At 36.8% G+C, this 13,359-nt stretch overlaps 1 protein-coding gene across 6 annotated transcripts in view; it reads right to left on the bottom strand.

Moving 5' to 3' along the window:
* Positions 1-13,359, bottom strand: part of LOC109800172 (WAT1-related protein At4g19185) — a 24,319-nt gene extending 10,960 nt beyond the window's left edge. The window contains exons 1-7 of one of the 6 annotated variants that reach the window (XM_083066538.1): positions 12,313-13,351; positions 8,734-8,796; positions 8,503-8,619; positions 8,040-8,325; positions 6,419-6,574; positions 4,952-5,103; positions 3,992-4,317 (exon numbers count right to left, since the gene is read on the bottom strand). In XM_083066538.1, coding sequence (XP_082922664.1) covers positions 4,137-4,317; positions 4,952-5,103; positions 6,419-6,574; positions 8,040-8,325; positions 8,503-8,619; positions 8,734-8,796; positions 12,313-12,506 — 1,149 coding nt within the window. In that variant the 5' untranslated portion in view covers positions 12,507-13,351 and the 3' untranslated portion in view covers positions 3,992-4,136. Of the gene's footprint in view, positions 1-3,991; positions 4,318-4,951; positions 5,104-6,418; positions 6,575-8,039; positions 8,326-8,502; positions 8,621-8,733; positions 8,797-12,312 lie in introns of those variants that run through there. The other 5 variants (XM_083066541.1, XM_083066542.1, XM_083066540.1 and 2 more) reach the window with 5 other exon arrangements.

Here is a 13,359-nt window from a genome sequence, read left to right as displayed (position 1 = left end):
GCAGATGATATTCTTCCAGGTGAACTTCCGCACGTTCTCAGTGGTGATTTTGGCGAGTGGACATGCTTCGATCCACTTGGTGAAGAAGTCGATCGCTACCAGGAGGAACTTTAGTTGGCCTTTCTCAGGGGGGAATGGTTCGAGGATGTCCATTCCCCATTTGGAGAAAGGCCACGCCGACATCATGTGGTGGAGGGTTTCGGACGGTTGTCGGTGTGCGTTGCCGAACTGCTGGCATTCTTTGCATTTTTGGATGTGGCTTTGGCAATCCGACTTCAGAGTGGGCCAGTAGTATCCAACTCGGAGTACTCTAGTCGCCATTGAGCGCGCCCCGGAATGCATGCCACATATCCCCTGGTGAATTTCCCTGATGACGTAGGTTTCCTGAGACGCAGTCAGGCATTTGAGCAGCGGAGAGGAAATGCCACGCTTGAATAACTCATCTCCGATGATGATGAACTTAGCTGATCTCATCCTTATCTTCCGAGCTTCGTCTTTGTCCTCGGGTAGGGTTCCTTCTTTCAAGTATCCCCAGATGTCTGTCATCCATCCCAGGTCTTCGTTGTCGTTGACATTGATGACTTTGTCGTCTAAGCTGGGTGAGTGCAATGTTTCCTGGATGATGGTTCGGTGCTGTCCAGACCTTTTAGTGCTGGCGAGCTTTGACAGGAGGTCGGCGCGGGTGTTTTGTTCTCGTGGCACGTGCTTTATGGTGAATTCGTCGAAGGACGAGATCTGGTGGGACGCAATGTGAAAGTACCGCTGCAGCAGGGTGTCCTTTACCTGGTACGTCCCGTTGAGCTGCTCCACCATGAGTTTTGAGTCGCTGTTGCAACTCACCTTTCGAGCTCCGAGGTCGCGAGCTAGCCTTAGTCGAGCGAGAAGTGCCTCGTACTCCGCCTGGTTGTTGGTCACTTTGAAGCCAAATTTGAGGGATTGCTCCAGGGTGACTTGGTTTGGTCCTTCCAATATGATGCCTGCACCACCACCCTTAGAGTTGGAGGATCCGTCAACATGTAAAGTCCATACCTGGGGTTCCTCGGCAGAAGCAGGCGTGAGCTCGGCTACGAAGTCGGCCAGGCATTGGGCTTTCAGGGGTCCGCGACTTTCGTACTAGATGCCAAACTCAGATAATTCTACTGACCACGCAATCATCCGTCCGGCGAGCTCAGGCTTTCGCAGAATTTGCTTGATGGGATAATCAGTTTTGACTACCACCTGGTGGCTCTGGAAGTAGGGTCGGAGCCGCCGGGCTGCGGTGACAAGCGCCAATGCCAGCTTCTCGATCATTTGGTATCTCCTCTCCGCGTCTTGGAGGACTCGGCTGATGAAGTAGATAGGTGTCTGTATCTTTTGGTGCTCTTGTACGATAACTGCGCTGATGGCATTTTCTGCTACTGCCAAGTAGAGGAGGAGGTCGGTGTTGTGATCCGGTCTCTGTAGGATCGGTGGAGTTGTGAGGAAGGTTTTGAAGCTTTGGAAAGCTTCTTCGCACTGATCTATCCACAGGAAATCTTTTAGCTTTTTTAGCAGAGTGAAGATTGGTCCCGCCTTCTCCGCGAGTTTGGGAATGAAGCGGGACAGTGAGACTAATCGTCCGGCCAGGCATTGGACCTCTTTCACCGTTTGTGGGCTTTACATCTGGATGATGGCTTTGCACTTCTCGGGGTTGGCCTCGATTCCTTTGCTGGTAATCATGAAGCCGAGGAACTTTCCTCCTCGGACACCAAAGACACATTTCTCCGGGTTGAGGCGCATGTTATGCTTTCTGACCTGGGCGAATACTTCGGCGAGATCGACAACGTGATCTGTCGGCAAGGTGGTTTTGACTACCATGTCGTCGACGTAAACTTCCATATTTCTCCCGATCTGTTGATGGAAGACCTTATCCATCAGCCGCTGGTAGGTTGCCCCCGTGTTTTTGAGGCCGAAGGGCATCACCCGGTAGCAGTAGTTGGTGTGGTCGGTGATGAAGGACGTGTGCACTTCATCAGGTAGGTACATCATTATCTGGTTATACCCAGAGTAGGCGTCGAGAAAACTGAGGAGGGCGTGTCCGGAGGCTCCGTCGACTAACCTGTCAATGCTCGGCAAAGGGTATGAGTCCTTGGGACATGCTTTGTTTAGGTCGGTATAGTCGACGCACATACGCCACTTCCCCGAGTTCTTCTTTACCAGGACCACGTTCGCCAGCCATGTGGTGTAACTGACTTCACGGATGAAGCCTGCGTTGAGCAATTTCTGTGTTTCGGCGATGATGGCCTCCTGTCTTTCGCCGCCAACCTTCCTCTTCCTCTGGGCGATTGGTTTTGCCTCCTTGTGTATGGCTAGCCTGTGGCAGATGAAATCGGCGTCTATGCCTGGCATGTCAGCGCTAGACCAGGCGAAGAGGTCGACATTCTTGAGGATTTTCGCTTCAAGTTGTTGCCGCAACTCCGGATTCAACTGTCTGCTGATCTTCGTGGTTTGCCCGAGGAGTTCCCCGACCTGGAAGTCATCGAGTTCGTCAACAGGGCTAGGCTGCTTGTCATGAGCGTCGGATCTTGGATCGAGGTTGGTGATTTCTTCGTGGTTGGAGTGAGCCACGGTGGTAAGGTTGCTCTTGCACTGTTCACCGAGTGAGGTGATTTTCAGGCTTTCGGTGTAGCATTGTCGTGCCATCTTCTGATTCGCTTTGACGGAGATAATCTTCCCATCATGCCCTGGGAATTTCATGGTGAGGTGTGGGGTGGACACCACCGCTCCGAGTTGATTCAAGGTCGGCCTGCCGATGATGATGTTATAAGAGGTGTCGGCTTCCACGAGGAGGTATCGAACCATGACCCGCCTTGAATCCGGAGGTGCTCCGAAAGTCGTCAGTAGGTCCACGTACCCCCGAGTGTGAACGCTCCTTCCTGCAAAACCGACTACGGGTTCTGTGTGAGGTTGTATGAGAGAGTGGGGGACGTCTAACCTGAGGAACGTTGGCCAATATAGGATGTCGGCCGAGCTCCCTTAGTCGACCAGGGTCTTGTGAACCTCCCAATTGGCTAATGTCACGGCGATAACCATGGGATCATCCTGGTTGGGGTTGACCCCGGTATAGTCATCGTCGGTGAAAGTGATCGTCGGCGAGCTCTGGTGCGAAGCAGAGGTGGTGAATTGTACGTGGTTGACGTTGCGCAGGTGTTTTTTCCGGGCGGAGCTGCTGGCTCCCCCTCCTGCGAAGCCGCCTGCAATTGTGTTGATCACTCCCTGTGGGGGAGTTGATCCTGCTTCCTGGTTTACCTCGGCTCACACTGCTCTGCCAGGGTTGGGTTGAGGGCCGGGGGGATGATCAGAGTGTCGCCGCTGGGGTTGAGCGCGAATCCTCTTGTTTTCCGCGCGCAGAGCCACTAGGTCGACCTCATTAGCGGTCCATATTGCGGCTAGACCGGTGTCGTGCTGGGCACGCATGCTTTGCAGATCGGCGGCATCTGTTCGACCTGATCGATTAGTCTCCTCAACGTTGCTTCGTTATCCATGGTAGATGAGTGGTTTGCATCGTCTGTCGTGCGTCTACTATGGCTTCTGGTGAAAACCATAGGCGTGGCCGATAAGAGTTGTCTTGATCGGCCCGACGGTGGGAGCCAAATGTTCTTACCGGAAATCTGCTGTAGAGCTGATCTGCCAGGTAAGATCGGTGAGCCTCCTTTACTGGTACGTTGGTGCTCCAAGATGGGGGTGGTACCTGCAAAAGAGACTCCGATACTAAAGTTAGTGTTTGTGTGAGTATTAGTCTCGTATATGTAATGCACGTACCTTGGTGTGATTTAGGGTTGCTTTGGGCCTTGGGCCTGAGATGAGATGTAATATGATTAGATAACGGACCTCGTCTGGGGCGAGATCCTCGAAGATCAGTTATGATTCACTTAAATGCCGAGCTGATGTCACGCGGTGCGCGTCTGAGATCGCTTGCGTTGTCGTGCCGAGCTCGGAGCTCGGCTTCGTAATACGGATAATACACATCATATTTGAAAATTCAGACGAAACATTACATTTACATGAACAGTTTGTCCACAAACAACATTTCACATTTACATGGCCAAATACATGAGACAAATTTTCACAAGGCATTCGCATTCTATAGCTAATTTTCTTTATCTGATGACTGAGTTTCAGGATATGCTGGAGGACCCCGAAGAAATGTGACCTCCCTGGTCTGAACTTTTTTCATGAATAAGTGGTTCAGAGACAGAAGAGGCATGAGGAGTAACTCCCAAAGTTGCCTGTTTTTCTCTATAAGATGCCCAAGTAACTATGTACAGACCAGCAATGATTAAAGATCCCCCTATGATGCTATCATCACATGGATTAAAAAATAAGAATAAGATAAAGCTTCTAAATACAATAATAATGTCAGAACGCAATGCAGTAGAAAGAAGTGAAACTTCGTTAACTTCAACTATTTAAGGGATTTTATTAATCACAAAACTTAGATACAATATTTATACGTTTAATTAGAATTACAGTTTTAGTTCGATAATATCTATAAATATTTAATAAAATATTTTATTTTATATATTATTGATGTGAAACTTTAACCAAACAGTATCTTTATAGTATTATATGGATGTTTTATCCTTTTATTAAGTACTATTAGTAAACTTGTTTCAAAAAATGAAGCAGTGGATTGCATTTTTTTTTAAGTTTAATAGGTATGCTATATTAGTATTAAATTTTTAACACTGTCAACTAATTAAAAAAATATTATTGATTTGATTTTTAGAGTCGTTATTATAAAAGTTTATAAACTTATCATACATATTAGTTTGCACTTAGATAACAATATAAAAGATCATTAGACAAGCACTACATATATGATTTGTTCTTTTTTCTTAATGTTTTACCCTTCACAATTGGTGAGTAGTTTGAAGCCACTTGATCAATTTAGAAAAGAATGCATCAATAATTTGAAGAGTAGGAGCTATACCTTCCCAAGTAAATTGGAGTGCCAAGGAAAATTTGGGAGAGAAGGGAAGAAAACACAGGTTGAAGCGGGTTGTAAAGGGAAACCATAGCTGGCCCCAAGATCTTATTGCTCCATGAAACGATTGCATAGTTAAGGGCAGATGCAATAGTTCCCTGAATAGATAAGGAGATTTTTTTTGTCAAAATCTACATGCTAATAATCCATTAGAAGAGGAATCAATTAAAAAATGTTTAAGAACTCGACATATATACAGAAGAATACTTTCAATCTATTCATCCCTTAAATAAAACTCCCACCTCGCTCTACAATAGTAGTTTTCATTCCACTGTTATATTACCTAAATACAATTTTCAATGAAACATTGATGTCAACTTTCACTTCTGTGCTAGAATGCAGGTCATTTTTGTCCTCCATTTAACAATCTTGCTTCACCAGACAAAACAAATTGCTAAACATCACAGCAAAATCCCAACTTATTCTGAAGTCTCAAGCTTAACTATTTCTATTGCTAGGTAGAAACAATATTGTGGCTTTTGCCCAAAAGGTCAGTTCTTAGTTGAGTTGATTAGGTAAGCATATCTACGTGGTTCATACAGATGAGTTGGGGTCACACTAGGACACATTTTGTGTTTAATTAAATGCTTTACAAAAATTACATTAGTGATATTCTGGATACATTTTTAGGATGAAACTTCCATCTAATTCTATATAAGATTAATTGCTCTGTTTGTTACCTATATTTCACATTTTTACTAATTTTCTCATCCAACTTTCAAAATTTTTCATTTTTGTCACCAATTAATTGACCATTGATGTAATATGTTAATTGTTGACATGAATTTTTGATGTAACATATATATATATATGACGTGACATAAAATGATACATTCGGAATCAACTAATAAAGTGAAAAAATGAATAATATCTAATGTTCAGTACCAAAATTTGTAAAAATGTGAAAGATGAATGGCAAAAATGCATTGAAGTCTTCTATATATCAAGTTTTCAAATTAAACTATTAAATTAGATTTTTTTAACACTTAATACTGTCCATCAAAAATATGTTGTAGAATTTGGGTGAGGAGATCCACTTGTCCATCAAGAATATGTTGTAGAATTTGGGTGAGGGGATCCACATGTCATTGTCTGACTTAAGAACTTGATGGTAAAAATTTAGAAAATAAAGAACTAGATCTAATTTTCTCATATTCTTTTCAAAATGCTTGGCATGATGACACTCGGCTAAAAAATTATCAACAATACAAAAGTTAGCATATGCAACACAAACATTTATTTTCATCTAATCCCAACAAATTTGTTCTTTGCAAAACAATAGACAATAAAAACCATAAACAAAATGTTTAGAGGACAAACAACTGGTTGCATCAAATAAATGGACCAAATGATCAACAATGACTAATAAGGGTTCATGAAATTGGAGATTGATTTAAAATTCTAGTGACTCACAGCATATACAATGGCTAGTATTTCTGATTGCGTCAAAATCCAATCACTTGACTCATGAACCATGAATAATGATGCGATCACCATTAGTACAACTCCAAAGAAGAATGAATATGCTGTGACAGACAAGTTTGCAGGATACTTTTTTAATACTGGCGCCTGAAAATAATGACAATAAATTATTAATGCCAACAATATCACAAATAAAAGAACCGAAGATCACATTAAATCAGTTCATAGAATTTGAGGAGTGAGCACAACTGAACTAATCAATGGAGAGATTTGGAATGGTCTAATGTTAATATTGGTGATGGAAAAAAGTCATTTCATTTGATATAACAAGTACAAAATGATTGGTTTAACAATAAGAAAAATGTCAAACCTTTTTGAAGTTGTCTAACATGTCTGAAGTATGGGTACTCCAAAAATTCATGTCGTATCGGGTACTTGTGAGTACACATCCAGAACATTTATAAAAAAAAAAAATAGATACTTAATTTGGCTACACATAAGAACTTTTTAGGCACATATCATGTCTAAGAGAGTTGAGGATTTAGTTTCTATACATACAAATTTCCTTCTCCTCACAAGAAAGAGTGAGAGTTATACATGTGGGATGTTAGTGGAGATGAATAGGATATAATTGAAAGGGTTGACATTCTTAAAATTATTACTCTCTCTTGATGAACCAAAGTTAGACATGTAAATTATGATAAGATTGAAACTATTGAAGTGTGATATATCATAATTAAAGTGTATATCATAGTTCAAGTTTGATATTATAATCATGCTTTAGGTTTTTTAATTTTTATTCTTGATATTATAGTTCAAATGACAAGTGTTGTTTATTTGTATTTTTTATTATTATTTATACAATTTACTTAGTTTTATGTAAATAAAAACATATTTTTAAATTACATTAACGTACCCATACCTTATATTTTTCAAAAATCGCATATCCCACACCTGTACCTCATACTGTACTGATATCCATGCAACACAGTCAGTCCAATATCAGAGTATGTGTTCCAAATGGAGGGGAATGGGAGCAAAAGTAAGAGTTTATAAAGGGTGTTTTCCGAAGGTTTCAGCTTTTAGGGTACACATAAAACAATATATTGCAATTGATTTTCCCTCGCTGCATTCCCCCCTAATTCAGAGAAACACCTAAGAACACTCAGTGAGAAACCGTTAAAGAGCTTGCTAGACGTCATAATAATTGGAGCCTGACTGGATAAACTTATTGAGAATCACTTCTAGGAGAACAAAAGTAAGAAGAAAAATTTAAATAAGTTTCTCCATAAGCTTTTGGAGAAGTTAATATGAGAAAAATTCTACAAATTAACTTATGAATATATTTTTTTTCATTTTTTTCTAGAAGTATTTCTGAAAAAATTTATCCAAACCCTTGGTGTGAAAAAGAGAATTTCAAAGAACTAACAGAGTTATTCCAGCCTTCCATGCCAATAATAAATAGCAGGAGGGGCTTAGTAAAATGGTAATAAAGGCAACAAGTGGCATTGATCATTTTTTCCCCTTAATGCTACAATTAATAGAACAATCATTTGATGGATTTTATTTAAAAAAAAATGTCCTTTAATGAATATAATAAAAATGTAGATACCTGAATGGCTAGAAAAGCAGCCATGCAGCAGGTGTTCCCTATCAAGAATATAACCCCAAGTTGAAAATTGTCTAATCCAAGATTGTGTAAACTATTGATTAACCATCCAGAAGCCTCTTGCTGACCTCTAGCACTTATTTTAATTTGTGCAACATTCTCCATTTCTTCATCTCCTATCAAAGCTGGACCACGATAAAAAACCATCAATATGGCACCAGAAACACAGACAATAGTTCCTCCAACCTTTGCCAGACCTTCATATCTGAGCAAGTTCACTCTTTCTATCCTGCATGAATAAGTTCATTAAGCAACTTCATTGTCCTGGTGTGTATGAATAATTTCATGAATATACACATTTCTGTACTACAATTATGATTGTGCATTAAGATAAATCAATGATAAATGAATAAACTGTATACATATCATAAAACACTCAAGTAGAATGGATAAGAACAAAACTGACCCCATAATTACAGTAAACAGAAATGTAAAGACTGGAACGGCTGGCTGTACAGCAGCAGCATAAGTCGGATTAGTATAATTTAAACCAATAAGAAACAAGAGCTGGTTGCCAAATATCCTGATTATGAATCAAGAAGAAAAAAAATACCATATGCATCAATAAAACACTATTGACTATCCCATTCAAATATCATGAAAATAGAAAATAGGTGACTATAGCCTGAAATCTTACCCGGTCAATCCAAGGAAAAAGAATGACAACAGTAACTTCTTGGTAATGGGTGGTCTAGTCCGTCTACAGTCAGCATGATAAAAATGAATACTTATGATACTCATTACTCACAAATCAGTAATAAAGAGAAGAATATCACAACTCATAAGAGGGCACAAAAAGTTGCATGTTATAAATTTCCACTTTCAAAAAATGAGTGTGTAATCCAGTTAAATGTGCAAAGCAGGTCATTAAGCTAGGTCTGTGGAATCATTAATGTACCTCAAACAAGGATAAGCCAATTGATTTCAGTTAAATACCAAAAACGCTCTAAACTAGCAAGGAGTAAACTGAGATATCTATAAACTCGAGTGTATAATTTCATACAATAAGTATCATGAACCAACTAATACATCTCTAGCACGTCTTAGACGAAAACACATGAATGATTTATTGATTTTAGGGAAAATTACACTCCCTTTCCTTGTGCTTTGTTTAAATGACTCACTTCTTTCCTCTAGTTTTTTAAAAATCATTCATCTCCTTGAGAACATCATTAAAGTGAGAAAAATAAAAATAAAAATAAAAGTCAATTCATATTATTCTATCAATCATATGCGTATTTATCATTTGTTTTTGAATTATGTACAATATTATGTTTTATTTATAAAAAATTTTAGGTTAAAACCCTTATTTGGTCCTTAATAATATTTTTTTGTTTCAATTTTGTCCCACTTTAATTTTTAGTTTCAATTTAGTCCCCAATAATTTAAATTATTACAATTTGGGACTTCCGTCCAAATGATTTAAACGGATTTAACTGTTGGCCACGTGAATGTCAGGTGGATGCCACGTAGATGCGTAGGTGGATGCCAAATTTCTTGAATACACCTGGAACCAGAACGGCCCATTTTGGTTCCAGAATCATTTGGACACTAAATTTGGTAATATTGTCAATGGGGATTGATAATTTCAATTGCTAAACATTTGGGCTATACAGTGTATCATTAAGGACGATGCAGTGTATCACTAAAGACAATGGTAGCAGGTTTTATTTCATTACTAGTCAAACTGGAGTGAACCACTTACTACCAAATTGACATTATACAGTCAAGAATGAAACGAAACGGTGTTTCCCCTTGAAGTCATTGACGATGTACCCCAACAATAACAACCTTCCCTTAAGGAGGTACAACCTGAATTTTTGTGGTTTACGGTTTCCCTTCAGCGTTACCTAGATGATTTCCTTTCTTAGTAATTTCTTTGAACTTTTTTAGTATATATTATGTTCTGAATTTTTGTTTTTAGTTTCTGAACCATGTTTCTGTCTTTGAATTTATGATATGTTATGAATTTTTATTTTCAATTTTTGAATCACATTGTGGCATTTTTGTCAACGCATGCATGGAGTTGGCGTTCTGGAACGGGCTGTTCTGGCCCATTCTGGTTTCAGAACGGCCCGTTCTGATGCACTCATGGTGTGTTAAATTTGCATTTGGAACAGCCCGTTCTGGTTGCAAAATTAAAACGTAACATATGCAAGCAGAATGGACCGTTCTGGTTTCAAAACGGGTCGTTCTGGTTCTAGGTGTATTCATGAAATTTGGCATCCACCTATGCATCTACGTGGCATCCACGTAGCCAATAGTTAACTCCGTTTAAATCATTTGGACGGAAGTCCCAAATTGCAATAATTTAAGTTATTGGGGACCAAATTGAAACAAAAAATTAAAGTGAGACTAAATTAAAACAAAAAAATATTATAAGGGACCAAATAAAGGTTTTAACCAAATTTTTATTATTCTTAAATTTTGAAAATAATTTCTCAGTTAGGGACTTATCCACATGAATCATAGTGGGACAAATGCCCTCACTAATATTTTTTATATTTTAACTTTTTATATACACATAGTATAAATTTATAATAATGTACTTGTCATGTATTTTTTTTTATAGTAAAATAATTATTTCATTTCCTTGAAAATTTGTTCAACAATACATAATGGTAAAAGGCAAAAAAAAATAAAATGGGACTAGCATAAGAAATAGACACACACTTGTCATGTTAAAAATTAAGTGTTACCACTTTATTCTGTATTTTTATTTTATAAAAAAGTTAAAGTTAATATTTTAATTTTTGAAGTATTGTTTAATTGTATATATAATATCCTCTCTATCTTATAATAGGTGTCAATGTTTCATAATAAGTGTCGTGTTTAAAGAAAAAATAAGTCTCAAAATAAGTGTCATATTGATTTTTCAATATAGTACTAATTACCTTTTATTTCATTTATACCCTTCATAATATTTTTTAGAATGTGGATTGTATTGCATTATTTATAATAAAGAAGATCAATCATAGTTTTTTTTATTCCTAATCTACGTAAAACAACCTAAAAAGATATATTATATGATGGAAAGAATACTAATTGTAGTTAAATTAAGTTAATAAAAAAGTTAAAGAGTGCTAACTGATCCAAACTCATTATACTGTTTTTAAAAAGAAAAAAATGTCAAAATTTTGATAGCAATATAAATAATTAAATGATTGTTTACTTACTTATATAGAAAAAGATATTTTTGAAAGTGTTGAAAATGAGAAAATTATTTAATATTTTTAAAATATGAAATCTCATAAAGAGAGCAATTTAATGTATATTTATATTTCAAAAAAACATGTGAAACTATATGTTTAATACCACAAATTTATGTATGAATACTATTTCTACTAAAACTGAATTATTTAAAATTATTTCTTGAAGTTGATATATTTTTTTAATTGCAATATGCATAATATTTAGGATATAATTTTGGGAATTAAAATTGAAGTAGAAATTAAGTCTCATTCAATTGTTAGTACTTGTATTAACAATTTATTCTCTCTTAACAGTACATGAATAATATTATTTTATATAAGAAATTGTATGTATCATTTAGATAAATAAATAAATTAAATTGGTTAATATTTCCTTAAAAATTAGAAAAATGATGTATATCATTTAAAAAAAACATGAGATGAAATTGAGTGCAATTTTCCCTTGATTTTTCCCTTGATTTTTACATTACAACTCTAGCTTGTCCTTCCACGCAAGAGAGGCAAGAGCCTTTGCACTGAAACTCAACATTTTATTAGAAAAATTAAGGAAGTAAGATTGTAAAGTACACCCTTTGGTCATGAAAGCTCCGATATTATTCATGAATCATGAACCAACTATTTCAAAAAAAGAAGAAGAAAAAATTGGCTATTCAGATGAAGACATGTTTAACAATGATCATGCTAAAGCCCAGATTAAAAATAAAGGACTTTATTTTTAGCATTTTTCAAAGTTTAATTGCCATATCCTGTGAATGTAAAAGTTTATAAACTACCGAGTACCAACTAATCATAAATCTACTTAAAATAAAATGTTAAAATAGTTGTTATAAAAGTAAATCCAATAATAATTTGTGATTAGATAAGAGTATAAAAACTTTTACATTCTGATAGCAATCAATTAAGTTCTCTCTTCTTCTTTTTTTTTTTTTTTTTTTTCCAGTATAGCATAATCATTAATGGTTGAATTGAAAGAGAAGAGAAGAAGGGAGGGAAAAAGAGCGTGCCTTTCAAGAAAAAAAGCGATGGGAGCAAGAATAATGAAGGCAAGGGAAACCCTGTAGAAGCAGAAAACAAGTTGGTTGACCCCAACATTAAGGGCCACTTTGGTGAGGACTTGGTAGCCACCAAAGAATAGCTGCACCAGTGCCATGCCCACGTGGGCCTTCAATGTGTCACCACCCCCCATTGATTCTGCCATCGGAGAATGAATTGAAGGGAACACCAATTTTGATGCTTGCTTCCAACTTCCAAAGATTTTTGTCTCACTGGGGTTTCATTGTTGCTTTTGCTTTTGCTTTTGCTTTTATTCAATTCAATTCTTCACTTATCCTAATCTGTCAACTAAGTGGTGAGAAAAAAACCAAAGGTAGTTGTCATAGGCTAATGCTTCGACTGATGTTCATGGGGACCTCAGGCATTCATTATTAGATCCCCAGAGTGAAGAGAAAAGAAATAAAAAACGTTTGTAAATTTAAGGTCATGGATGAAAAGAAGAAAACAAAATTTTAGCTGATTTTTTTTTTTATTGACAGTTGTATCTTTATTAATAAAGATCTTATTACAGTTGACCAGGAAATGTTTACTATAAGCACAGACAGAGATAGATATTTCGATCCAAGCCTTATAATTATTTGATCAAGATGTTTGGTTAATGTTAATTACAGTTTAATTTTCTGTTTTGATTTTTTTCCATTTATAAAAAAAAAAACTTGAAATTACTTGTTAAACTTAAATGAAAAAATATATTTTATTTTTTTATAAAATTAATATATTATCCTTCTTCATTTCTTTGTGCCACCTGCCACGTTTGATTTGAAAAAAGGAGACAATGATTCTCTATTTTTATTTCTTTTTTTCTTTACTATGATGCTTTTTTCACTACAATCACGTTTGACTTTTTTGGGTACACACCGGCATTTAACTTTTGACAAACAATGAAAGAGAAGTGGGAGTCACATTTTATTTATTGAATTCTTTATTATTGACTAATATAAATAAATAAATAAATAAAACTTTTATAAGATGACTTAAAAAAAGCTTTTATAAGATGT

The sequence above is a fragment of the Cajanus cajan genome, chromosome 11, assembly GCF_000230855.2.
Source record: "Cajanus cajan strain Asha chromosome 11, NIPB_CcT2T_4, whole genome shotgun sequence".
NCBI classification, from domain to species: domain Eukaryota; kingdom Viridiplantae; phylum Streptophyta; class Magnoliopsida; order Fabales; family Fabaceae; genus Cajanus; species Cajanus cajan.
Note: the sequence above shows the minus strand (reverse complement) of the source record. Positions and strands in the feature narration are given on the sequence as shown.